The 14,010-nt window shown below is 37.4% G+C and overlaps 1 protein-coding gene across 1 annotated transcript in view; it reads right to left on the bottom strand.

Moving 5' to 3' along the window:
* Positions 1-14,010, bottom strand: part of LOC130078189 (activating signal cointegrator 1 complex subunit 3) — a gene marked incomplete at both ends in the record, with an annotated part of 215,830 nt that overhangs the window by 181,373 nt on the left and 20,447 nt on the right. The window contains 2 exons of the mRNA XM_056243713.1: positions 8,597-8,737; positions 9,140-9,343. Coding sequence (XP_056099688.1) covers positions 8,597-8,737; positions 9,140-9,343 — 345 coding nt within the window. The remainder of the gene's footprint in view (positions 1-8,596; positions 8,738-9,139; positions 9,344-14,010) is intronic.

Raw genomic sequence — 14,010 nt, forward strand, 5'->3', positions numbered from 1 at the left:
TCGATGAAGGAGCAACGAAAGACAACGTAATTTCCTCATTTTCACCTGGGATGTTCCCATGACAACGCAGAACGGCGTCCATCAGCTGAAGAGCTGGTCTTACCACAGAAATATAATGCTGTTAACATAACGGATCCAAATACATTTTTATTTTTAGTTTACTAAAAAGCTTTTAAAATATGCGTTATATATCTCTGTGTCTCAACTTTAAATGTTGGACCCTACATTACCTAACATTTCTTACGAAACTTTTCTTTATGAAAATGTAATAACATGAAACAATTTGTACAGTGTAACTGATGTATAGATAAATATCTTTCCTTCATGTTTTTCTTCTTTATCTTTTTTATTTATTTATTTTAGTTTCCAGCTGATTGTTCTTTTCTCATTTGTATTCTGATGACATTGAACATATTGTTAATACATTTTGTACATTGTATAGAAGTTGTATGTCATAAAAAAATTTAATCTCTGTATGTTTTGCACAAATAAATAAATAAATAAATAAATAAAGTATAATTTTAAGCTGTAAGCACCAGCACGCATAGATTTATGGATATCTATACCAGGACGTCCCAGCCGGGTTCGTCACTTATTTGGTTCCCCTGGAAACATTTCCGCTGTGCTCTGTGTTATTTGCAGCATGTTTCTGTATTTGGTGGTGTTGTGAGTATTTGGAGCACACGTGTGTTGTGAAACTGATGAAGATGTTTTCTTAATTTGCGGGTGTTTTTTTTTATTTGCATGCGTTTTTTTCTATTTGCATGCGTTTTATTTTATTTGCATGTGTTTTTTTCTATTTGCATGCGTTTTATTTTATTTGCATGTGTTTTTTTCTATTTGCACGTGTGTTTTTTTCTATTTGCATGCGTTTTATTTTATTTGCATGGGTTTTTTTCTATTTGCATGCGTTTTTTCTATTTGCATGCGTTTTATTTTATTTGCATGGTTTTTTTTCTATTTGCACGCATTTTTTTCTATTTGCATGCATTTTATTTTATTTGCATGGGTTTTTTTCTATTTGCATGTGTTTTTTTCTATTTGCATGCGTTTTTTTCTATTTGCATGCGTTTTATTTTATTTGCATGGGTTTTTTTTTATTTGCCTGTGTTTTTTTCTATTTGCATGCATTTTTTTCTATTTGCATGCGTTTTATTTTATTTGCATGGTTTTTTTTCTATTTGCATGCGTTTTATTTTATTTGCATGGGTTTTTTTCTATTTGCATGTGTTTTTTTTCAATTTGCATGCGTTTTATTTTATTAGCATGTGTTTTTTTCTATTTGCATGAGTTTTATTTTATTTGCATGCGTTTTTTTTCTATTTGCATGTGTTTTTTTTCTATTTGCATGCGTTTTATTTTATTTGCATGCGTTTTATTTTATTTGCATGGGTTTTTTTCTATTTGCATGAGTTTTATTTTATTTGCATGCGTTTTTTTCTATTTGCATGTGTTTTTTTTCTATTTGCATGCGTTTTATTTTATTTGCATGTTTTTTTTTCTATTTGCACGCATTTTTTCTATTTGCATGCGTTTTATTTTATTTGCATGGGTTTTTTTCTATTTGCATGCGTTTTATTTTATTTGCCTGTGTTTTTTTCTATTTGCATGCGTTTTTTTCTATTTGCATGCGTTTTATTTTATTTGCATGGGTTTTTTTTCTATTTGCATGTGTTTTTTTTTCTATTTGCATGCGTTTTATTTTATTTGCATGCGTTTTAATTTATTTGCATGGGTTTTTTTCTATTTGCATGTGTTTTTTTTTCTATTTGCATGCGTTTTATTTTATTTGCATGGGTTTTTTTCTATTTGCAGTGCGTTGAGCTCTCTCGGCCACCGTACTCTCGCACCCTTTACAGAGAAAACCATGGATAAGAAGTCACTGCATGCACTCTCACTGAGGTGCTAATTAAAGTGTGTAAACACTGAAGAACTGAATAGGAAAAGAGTACTGCAATTCTGTAATTCTTTTTGATGTTAAAATAGTTTTTTTTTTTTTTTACCTAAGCTAATATGAAAAGACAATTAACAATTTCTGACAATAGCCATTTGTGGACTGATTTTCCTGAAAAGTGTTAACAATAATCTGATCCGCTCTGTTTTATCTGTCAGTGAAATATCCGGTCAGAAATGCTCAGTGTATTTTATACTCACTGATAAGACAAGACCTGCTGTGCAAGACCTTTTTTCAGCCTGCACTCTTGGATCTTGTCACGCAATTTAAACAATATCTCATGAAATACTCTAGACTTCACTTGGAATCTCATTTCTCTGCTCAACCACTCACGTCTTTCCCCAGGACTCCCATGGGACGAACTGAAAAACGTTATATGCTAATCACCAATTTGGTCAAAATGTATGTGTCCTATTTGTTGGTTTTTAACAGAATTTCCATAAAGCAAGTTAAGTTTCTCTGTGACATTCCCATTTCTGCTGAGGAACTACTCACATCTCCGGGGTTTAGAAGAATCAATAGAATAAATATAATTCACCTCCCTGATTAGCTTAAATTTGCATATTACATTACTCTCACAACCGTCTGGGTGGGCTTAGACTTGAATCCTCTGAAATGCAAGTACTTTGGCCGATTATTTTGCAAATAATAAAAATCGATTAAAAAAAAACTATAATTTTAGTTACCATTACAGCATCCCTTTCTAAATTATTCACTATACTTATGATCAAAGTTATTTTGATTGCTATATAATTGAATTACCAGGACCAGCATCTTCGTCTTTTCCATCGTATAACCTACGGCCCCTTATTTGAATGTCAGCACCGCCTCAGACAGCACAAATTTAGTCTTCAATAAGGTTATTTGAACAGCTGTGTGTTCTCTGTATTAGGCATTTTACTGTACAGTGGTTACTATAGCAACAAGAAAATAAGAAGACAGACAAAGTGCTATGATCCAAGCAGCAGAAAATGACAAGCTCTCTCAGAGAAGCACTGGGAGGGGGTGATGTTGGGGTAGGTGTGTGTGTGTGTGTGTGTGTTGGGTAGGTTTAGGGGTCGTGTGTGTGTGTGTGTGTGTGTGTGTGTACTGGAGTGATCTCATTGGATGCATGTGTTTATTGGGTTACTATATGTATATCGGGTTAAAGGTAGACATGCATATATTGGGTGATGTTTTAGGCTACATATACTATAGATGTTGGGCTAGATGTGTGTGTGTGTGTGTGTGTTGGAGTGATCTCATTGGATGCATGTGTGTATTTGTGGATGATAGGGTTGGTATATCAGGGTAAAGGTAGACATGCATATATTGGGTGATGTTAGGCTACATATACTATAGATGTTGGGTTAGATGTGTGTGTGTGTGTGCACTGGAGTGATCTAATTGGATGCATGTGTGTATTGGCGGATGATAGGGTTGGTATGTGTGTATTGGCGGATGATAGGGTTGGTATATGTATATTGGGGTAGTGTGGTAGCCATGCATATATTTTATATTGGGTGATGTTAGGCTACATATAGATGTTGGGGTAGTTTGTGTTGGGGTATCTGAATGGATGAGAGGGAAAGGAGAAAGAGAAAAAGATTAAGGCGAGACACGGCAGGCAAAAACATCGATTTATCATGCAGTGATCAGTTTTGAGATTTTGGGCTAGTTTACTCCTTCAATACGTATGTGTTCTTTAAAGCTGCTATAAAGAAAACGTTGAAAATATACATTAAGATGTTTATTTTATTACATTTTGTTTACTTGCGGCAGTAAGTTTCTCCCGAATTTAGCAAGAAGTTAGCGTTCCAACGCGTCACGCCGCGCTCCGTCTGTTTACTGAAGTCTGATTTAGTAGGGTGAAGGGTGATTTAAAGCTAATGACGAAATCTCATTGGCCACTGCTGGTTTCTGCTAACGTGATTGGCTCAGACGCATCACATGGTGTACTCTGCCAATGTTAACTCATTGAGTTACTGCAGTTGTAGGCCTTATATGCCTGCCATGTTATTAAATAATCCGTTTTCATGAGCTTGAAATATTATAGGATCTGAGCATTTATTCTGATTTTGAGCAATGTTTTCCAATAGAAATGTATCAAATTCCCTACTTAAATCTTTAAATGCCTTTTTCTCAAAATGAGTTAGTACAAACATCTCAGCTATGTACACCAAACTCTCCAGTTATACACTTAGCAGTATTCTGATGATATTTCCAGAGGGATTTGTTAATAAATCATTCCTGGCCTGATTTATGTGACATTTTAATAAAAAAAATATGGCGAAAATAGATTTTTTAAGGCTATGGACAGTATATTTTGATTTCCTAGGTAATGAAAGCATATATCCTGAAATCCCTCTGAACTTTTTTTTCCATCTTGTGTGTAAACAAAATGAAAAAAGAATTTTGCACCTGGCTCTATCATATGTTCAGATCTATCTACCGAAAATATATGCAAAATTGCGCATATTTAATGAGATAATGCCTAATTTGCATAATTAAACATACAAATTTTAAAAACTTGTAATACATTTTTTTCTATATACTTGTGTAAGTAATCAACTGAGGAAGTTTCATGGTGATATCTATTATTTTAATTTTTTACCCTATTCACCTGTAGTGTCTCGCCTTGAAAAACAAAAGAAAACAGACATTCACCATGATTAAAGGAAAGGCACACTAAATAATAAAATGGTTAGGTTGTAACCTGCTGTTAACTTTGAGCAGTGCTGGAAGAAACAGCTCTGATGTTAACCACCAATCAATATCTAATGACCATCTCGATAAGACACCACACACCACCTTATGTTTCCCATGTCCTTTTGTGCAATTAACGGTTAAAACACAGTGTGCGTAGACAAAAAGTAGGCACGCACAATGACATCGTGTCTCCACGAGCCGAACTGTGAGGCCTGCCGGTAACGACCACTTGTTTTCCCTGTCTCAGCGTCTACCAGACACCTCAGAGACATCTCCAACGCTGCAAAAATAGGCAAGATACTTGATATTCTCCCAGCTAACCACTGCGGAGATGGTCATTTTTTAAAGAACTGTTGTGCAAGCCTGCCACTGTCTAAAAGACACAGGGCTGAGGGGGCAGTAAAGCACTGCGTTCAGCCAGAGGGAAGGTGTGATGATGCCTTATTATTCTACAACACGTCTCCTCGCTTCATATCTCTCCATTTTTGCTTGGTTCGCTCTGCTGTTTGGGAAGTACAGCAAGGGCGGCGAGCTTCCTTTGGGGGAAAAACGAGGATCATTTCCCTTTATACAGGCATTGATATTACACTCCTCACACCACTTGACCCATGACTTCTTCCTGTTCTCTACAATCCTCTAAATCTATTCTTCATCTCCTCACTCTTGTTTTAACAATTAAGTGCTCTTAGAAGTCTCCGTACATCCATTAATGCATGAATCTACAGGGAAGGGAATGTGAGCGAGAGAAAAAAAAGAGTCGACATTGTGAAAAAAAAACATGGTTATGGGAGGAAGCCACAACTAATTTGAAGGGTTTTTAAACGTGTAGATAAACAAATGTTGAAAATAGCTGTGAAGTTCGTCCATTCAGCCAGCAGAAGTCAAGGGGACTTAATTTGAACAGCTCTCCCTGGCTTGCTTGATATGAGGTGCATGCTCTATTTATGCAATTCACACCCTTAAAATCCCCCTGGATGTTTCCTTCCTGGAAGAGTGAATTTGGGCAGAGAGAAAAATGTGATGATGGCACAAAACGTGCAACTAAACTTATAGCAAAGATTTTCAGAAAATGTGTGCTTGAACACCACTATAAGAACATCCACAAGTCACCCACTGTAGCCAACTAACACATTAAAGAGGACTCTTTTTACAAGATGTAATATAAGTCTAAGGTGTGCCCAGAGTGTGTCTGTGAAGTTTCTTCAGTTCTACATCATCATGAAAGGTTATTATCTGCATGCATTTTAAAGCCATTTCAGCCTAAACTTCTGATTTGTGGTTTTCAGAGCGCACACAGAGCTGAGTGTATTAAACTAATTGTGCTTAAACTGTCAAAAACACACAGTTCACATAAACACAGCCGGTTATGTCTGTGAACAAGTAAAGAAATCGCATAAGTATTAAAGCGAAAGCAGCGTAATATACAGTTCCTAGTTGCTGTTAATATGAATCAAACAGCAAAACCACTCCCTGCTCTTGACTAAATAACTCAAGAATACATTTCTTGAATGCTGCTGGAGAGAAGATGAATATGACGGACTGTGTGGAGCACAATCAGGGCGGGGTCTATGCTAATAGGGCGGAGTCTGTCAGACATCGTGGGCGGGGCCTAAGCATTTGTGATGTCACATTGCATAGAAACTGAAAATGGCTTGTTCTGAGACACTGCTTATGATTTATGGGGATTAAAAAAAAAGAGTGGTTGGATTTTTACCATTATAGGCTGGCTGTGTACACACACTGCCGACACACATTTATGTTCAAACACTATGTAAAAGTTACACCTAAAACCACGAAACAAGTCAGCATTTTTGAACTTCCAATTCCATCACCCCAAAGTAAATGTGTTTTGGTTATATGCCTGAAATAAAGTCTGTTGTTAACACAAGATCAAGATGTTTGCATGTTTCATTCAATTTCTAAATTCATCTGTCACAAACTGTGGCTGCACAAAGCAGGAGAGTTGAACAAAAACGGTATTTCATTATTAGTCTTCCAAGGAACATTCTTTTTAACTTAGCTTTTAGTTAAGGGTATATTGTAGTAATCACTTATTTTTATTTATTTTTTATTTAGTTTTCTTTCTCTCCACACTGATCTCACTATACAGTTGTGTGAGGGGTATGTCTAAGAGTGTGTAGTCTTCATTTGCTCGGGAAATGTTTTATTGTTTTTAGTTATAACTGTGAAGCACTTTGGGCAACAACGTCGCTATTAAATGTGCTATATGAACAAATAAAAAGCTGAAGTTGAAGAAAACAAATCGGATCCATGAACGGACAGAACTAAGGGTTTGAATACACAGGGAGACATAATGATTGACAGCAGGTGAATGTAATCAGTAACCAAGGGAACAAATTAGGGATTAATCAGGACTAAACTGAACTCTGACAACAGCAGTAACAGCCCACTTGATATTTTAAGCTTTTAAGTGTCTTGAAAAAGGCTGTTTCTAACAAATTTTGTGTTTATATATCAATATGGCTACGAAATAATAATAATAATTATATTCATATTTTTTTATTACTAGATAAAAACATAATAAGTACTAAAAAACACAATAAGAAATATTATTATTTCTATTACTATTGAAATATTACTATTACTACACTATTACTATTGTAACATTAGGCCTAACTTTTATTTAAATACCACTATTGTAATATTTCTTTGTAAAATAAAACTGAGAATTTAAGAAATATAATAATCATTTTATTTTACTTTAAAATACAATTATAAAATTACAATTCGACCATTTATGGCTGCCTTAATTTACTCATTTTCAACTGGTAAAATCACCAAACTTTTATTTTGACGGAAAAACAGCAACAAAAAAAATTAAATTGCATGCAATTTGGTAATCACACTAATCCATAGGACCAGTGTTTAAAAGCAAAGTATCACATCACTCCTCAATAAATGCAGATCATCAGTGTGACGTCCTTAGGAGCTTGTATAAGGGCAAGCACCAGCGTATTACTGCTCATATTCTGTGTCCTTGTCACGAATACACACTTCCGTCCTGAAACCGCTGGCCCGGAGCTGTGTGCGCTGCAGCATTGCAAATGTGTCTCAATTGTACAATAATATTGATCAGTGAGACATAACAAGCGCTTTATAAGCCTCATGGAGTCCATCAAGCAGGATTGGCTATACACCTATTTTCAGAGCAATTTGTAATTTGTTTTAGGACGATAATATGGAGGTTTGGAGATGGAGATGATTATGAAGAGACAAGCAGTCTGGAAGAGGGGTGAAAAGTCATTTAATATGTGCAATGAAATCATTGTCAAGTGTGAAGGGTTCGCATATTGACAACGGTGTTAGAATCTTTATTTAACACACAGCTGAAGTCTAAACTATTTAAGTGACCATTTTAGGCATATTACAGGCTCATTCCAGCTGGAGTAAGCATCTTGATCATGGACACAATGGTGAGAGGTCCAGGATCAACCCTTGCAGGATTTAAAGGGAACCTACTATGCTCTTATTCAAAGTCTTGATTATGTTTTTGGGATCTTCTAGAATAGGTATTTATTCATGCTTGAATGTTAAACACATTATTTTTCTCATATTCTCCATTGTTGCGGCTCCTCTCTCCCCAGTCAGCCAATGTAACTTTGCAGACCTTTTCATGCTCAAAGAGCAACATTACACCCTGAAGAATAAGCATAAAAGGACCCGTTTAACCCACATTGCTGCTACCACTTGAGATCTTGAACACCTACATTACACCATCCTCCCCATCTTTACACCAGGCTTTTCTCAGGAAATCGAGTCTCATGGCATCATGATGTATGACCATCCCCGAGCATCAGACAACAGATGAAGCCACTGATGAGTCGGGGTTGGGATTAGCCAACTACAAGTCTAGCGAAGCGAACAAAGTCTAGCTGCCACCAGACAACGTCCAATTTTATTATAGCCATAGGTGCATCCGTTAGTATGTGTTACCTGAGTGCGGAGGATTTCTCCTTTGGTCAGCTGCATGTCTCCCGTCAGCTCTTTGACAGCGATTCCCAGAGGCTCCAATCGCTTACTGAAGTAATTAGTCATCTCAGCAGCCAGGGCCTTCATAGGAGCAACGTATACAATCTATAGAGGCAAGAAAGAGAGACAGGACAAGCTCATGATAAATGAGAAAACACCAGAGTACCATTTGTTCCCTGGCAACCAGTACAAATAACAATTTACAAAGAAATATGAAGCTGGCTGCTTAAAGTACGAGTTTAATGGTGATGTATGAAGACTGTCTATCATCGTTGAAGCTGACATGCACGCATGTGAAAATGCGCTTCACGAGACAATGCATCCGTTTACATCTCCAAACTGTGGTGAAGCTTCTTGACACATATTTAATGCTCAAGTCTATCCTTGCTTGACATAAACTAAACAAACAGGTTGTGCAGTACGTGACGCTGGTGCGGAAATGAGTTATTGGCTGCCAGAAAGCCAATAGCTCACTCAACAATATAGTCTCTGTGAGTGTGTGTTTACCTTAAACTGGTCCTTGCGTATGACTCCCCCGGGCTGCAGGTGCTGGCGGATCTCGTGTAGGACCGTGAGCATGGCAATGTTGGTTTTGCCGGCACCGGTGGGCGCGCAGATGAGCAGGTTTTCATTGGTGTTGTAAGCGGTCTCGAACACTATAGACTGGATTCTGTTCAACTTCTTCATGCCCTTGAACACCAACTGGCCAATCTGCAAACACACAAGAAAAATGTCAATGGTCCGTAGGGGTGTATCGACACCCTCATGTCACGACTCGATACATATCACGATACTGAACTCATGATACGCTAATAGTGCGATACTGCAAGACATATGATAAAAGGTTAACAAAAAAGGTACTGTTGATTAAAATGCTACATTTGGTTTTACAGTGTGTGTGTAAATGAATCGGCTTGGACTGCTGATAAGCCAAAGCACAGGACAATAGAGACACCAGAATAACATATTCATGATTCTGAAGCTGAAAATACTGAATTATTTTAGACTTATATGCTTGATCTCTCTCACTGACTAGATAAATAATGTAGGACACTTTTTACTGGTAACACAAAACATTTGGCATTATCAGGACCCACTAATATTCCCCCACTGCATTATTATACATTATATTCAACATTATATATAGTAGTTAACTGTAGTGCTGACACTTAAACTCTGAAAACTTGATATTTTTCTCACACAGTAATTTTAATTTTGGGTGATCTATACACGATACACATTGTTGCATTTTGTATTGTGATATATTGTTACACCCCTAATGGTCCGTTGACAACTAGATCTTGGTCTTGAGATCTCAAAACACCAAGTACCTGTTTAATGTAGCGTGCAAGAGGTTGAAGACAGTAAGTGTGTGTGCAGCAGATGTGGTGTGATGGAGACACATATGGTCAGAGTGACAGGGCACCAGGAGCCATAACTTAATGAAGCCATTTTAATCCACAGCTAATGAGCAACTCCGGTCTCCAACAAGGCAATCTTCAGTGACTTTACCTAAACTAATCAATCACCAAACACCAGAGTCAAAGAATACTGAACATAAAGCAGTGCTGAGAGAAAATGAGATACTTTACTGATGCAGTCCGATCAAGTGCTTCTCCATGAGTGACTGTTGGGACTTTATGCATGGCTGAGCGTGTACGGAGAGCTCAAACATTAAAACCTTGCAAAAGGCCACCAGGACTTACGGAGGGGGGAAATCTCAGAGCAGTGTCAGGAGCTGTCAATCAATCCGCCCACTCTGTCCAGCTCTGCAGTGACATCACACTGGGTTTCTCTATCTCACTGGTACTCTAGCACTACTGCTGCAATATCATATACATAACTATGTTTTCAGTGGTGTATAAAGACCTTACATAATGAACCATTATGTTTGTATTATCAGAACACCGCGGGTCCCCTTACATTGAAATGGCCATTTTGCGCCGACATGTTTCCACAGTAGCCCTAAAAGGACAAATGTGTTTCGTCACTATGTTGTTCTTCGTGCCAACTAGCTAGCTAAAGTCAGCGAATAAAGCACTGACACAATGATGAACAAGTCACAATAATATTCGCAATAACATATCGTTTTACTGAATAATCAAGTAAACCTAATTTCTTCATATATCTTTGTAAAGAAACCTCATTGCTTAACTGGCTCCTCTCTGCTGTCTCAGACGACGACATCACTTCCTGTCGGCCACCGTAACTTCTGTTGGGTGCAATTCACAACCTCACCACTAGATGCCTCTAAAATTACACAGTGCACCTTTAAAGTAGAGCAGAAAGTTATGACTTTATTCAATCAAAAATGGGACAGGAAAGTACAAAAATCTAATCAAAGCACATCGAGTAAAACAAATCTAGAAACGTTCCTCTGCATCCCTCATTCATGCATCTGTGTCTTGGATCAGGGGATCAGGATTCATTAACAATGCTCTCGGTCTCTCTTTTACCGTTCTGCTCTGGCACACTTTAAATTAAAAGAAAAACAATTAGGCTGAGAGAGTTATTATAGGGCTCTGATCTGATTTAAAATCAGGACTGAAAAGCCAAATGGAAGGGATTATTAATAGCCGAAAGCCGCTTCAAAGCACAGCAGTGAAGATGTGACTGCATTAGGATCGTTTGAAAGGTGGACAGAAAAGCTCTGGAATGTTTTGCAGTGGTAAACTTCATTACAACAGTTAAGAGTTGTGGACTTCCTATGCCTCCATCTATGAAGTCTACAAGAATAAAAGGTGTCATGCATGTCATTTTAAAATGAGAAGTCACCTCTTCTATAAAAATGTATCCATCTATTTTGTAAATGCATTACAGATCTTATTGTGAACAATCCGTGCCTACATTTCATTTTTGTTTGTTGGTTTGTTAGTTGGGTTGATGGTTTGTTGGGTTGTTGGTTTGTTGGGTTGATGGTTTGTTGGGTTGTTGGTTTGTTGGGTTGATGGTTTGTTGGGTTGATGGTTTGTTAGGTTGATGGTTTGTTGATTTGTTGGTTTGATAGTTTGATGGTTTGATGGTTTGTTGGGTTGATGGTTTGTTAGGTTGATGGTTTGTTGGTTTGTTGGTTTGATAGTTTGATGGTTTGATGGTTTGTTGGGTTGATGGTTTGATGGTTTGTTGGTTTGATGGTTTGTTGGTTTGTTGGTTTGATGGTTTGTTGGTTTGTTTGTTTGTTGGGTTGATGGTTTGTTGGGTTGATGGTTTGTTGGGTTGATGGTTTGTTGGATTGTAGGTTTGATGGTTTGTTGGTTTGATGGTTTGTTGGTTTGATGGTTTATTAGTTTGTGGGTTTGATGGTTTGTTGGTTAGATGGTTTGTTGGTTTGATGGTTTGATGGTTTGATGGTTTGTTGGTTTGTTGGTTTGATGGCTTGTTGGGTTGATGGTTTGTTGGGTTGATGGTTTGTTGGGTTGATGGTTTGATGGTTTGATGGTTTGTTGGTTTGTTGGTTTGATGGCTTGTTGGGTTGATGGTTTGTTGGTTTGATGGTTTGTGGGTTTGATGGTTTGATGGTTTGATGGTTTGTTGGTTTGATGGCTTGTTGGGTTGATGGTTTGTTGGGTTGATGGTTTGTTGGGTTGATGGTTTGATGGTTTGATGGTTTGTTGGTTTGTTGGTTTGATGGCTTGTTGGGTTGATGGTTTCTTGGTTTGATGGTTTGTTGGGTTGATGGTTTGATGGTTTGTTGGTTTGATGGTTTGTTGGGTTGATGGTTTGATGGTTTGTTGGGTTGTTGGTTTGATGGTTTGTTGGTTTGATGGTTTGTTGGTTTGTTGGGTTGATGGTTTGATGGTTTGTTGGTTTGATGGGTTGATGGTTTGTTGGGTTGTTGGTTTGTTGGTTTGATGGTTTGTTGGTTTGTTGGTTTGATGGTTTGTTGGTTTGATGGTTTGTTGGTTTGTTGGTTTGTTGGTTTGATGGTTTGTTGGTTTGATGGTTTGTTGGTTTGATGGTTTGTTGGTTTGATGGTTTGTTGGTTTGATGGTTTGTTGGTTTGATGGTTTGATGGTTTGTTGGTTTGATGGTTTGTTGGTTTGATGGTTTGTTGGTTTGATGGTTTGTTGGTTTGTTGGTTTGATAGTTTGTTGGTTTGATGGTTTGTTGGTTTGATGGTTTGTTGGTTTGTTGGTTTGTTGGTTTGATGGTTTGTTGGTTTGATGGTTTGTTGGTTTGATGGTTTGTTGGTTTGATGGTTTGATGGTTTGTTGGTTTGATGGTATGTTGGTTTGATGGTTTGTTGGTTTGATGGTTTGATGGTTTGTTGGTTTGTTGGTTTGATAGTTTGTTGGTTTGATGGTTTGTTGGTTTGATGGTTTGTTGGGTTGATGGTTTGTTGGGTTGTTGGTTTGTTGGTTTGATGGTTTGTTGGTTTGATGGTTTGTTGGTTTGTTGGTCTGATGGTTTGTTGGTTTAATGGTTTGATGGTTTGTTGGTTTGATAGTTTGATAGTTAGATGGTTTGATGGTTTCTTGGTTTGATGGTTTCTTGGTTTGATGGTTTCTTGGTTTGATGGTTTGTTGGTTTGTTGGTTTGATGGTTTGTTGGTTTGTTGGTTTGACGGTTTGTTGGTTTGATGGTTTGATGGTTTGTTGGTTTGATGGTTTGTTGGTTTGATGGTTTGTTGGTTTAATGGTTTGATGGTTTGATGGTTTGTTGGTTTGATAGTTTTTTGGTTTCTTGGTTTGATGGTTTCTTGGTTTGTTGGTTTGATGGTTTGTTGGTTTGATGGTTTGTTGGTTTGTTGGTTTGATGGTTTGTTGGTTTGTTGGTTTGATGGTTTGTTAGTTTGATGGTTTGATGGTTTGATGGTTTGTTGGTTTGATGGTTTGTTGGTTTGATGGTTTGTTGGTTTAATGGTTTGATGGTTTGATGGTTTGTTGGTTTGATAGTTTGATAGTTTTTTGGTTTCTTGGTTTGATGGTTTGTTGGTTTGATGGTTTGTTGGTTTGATGGTTTCTTGGTTTGATGGTTTCTTGGCAGCCGAAAAGTGATTTCAGAGGTGGACCAAGTTGTTACATTTTGATGAAAGATTACAACTACGCCAATTGGGATATTGTATTCTTGTAGAGTACTGCAATCAAGACCTCAGCTAAAAATATATATATATATAGAATATGAATAGAATACACAAATCAGCCAATTACAAGGTTACATTTCAGTTCCTGCCTTAAAAGGAAGACAGGCAAGGCAGCTCACACTAGGTTTTGTAACGGAGATCAACTTCATCAGCTTTAATGGCCCAATTGAAGCCAATTACAAAAAAAGCTTCCAGAAAGCTGTTAGCGCTTCATTGGAGGTTGGTGATTCCATATAACATCACCTTCAGCTGAGTGCCACGTGTTCTCGAAAAAACGGGACAAGGCGCATCAGCC

This window comes from Rhinichthys klamathensis, unplaced genomic scaffold (genome assembly GCF_029890125.1).
Source record: "Rhinichthys klamathensis goyatoka isolate OS25496 unplaced genomic scaffold, OSU_Roscu_1.1 h1tg000829l_1, whole genome shotgun sequence".
Classification (NCBI taxonomy): domain Eukaryota; kingdom Metazoa; phylum Chordata; class Actinopteri; order Cypriniformes; family Leuciscidae; genus Rhinichthys; species Rhinichthys klamathensis.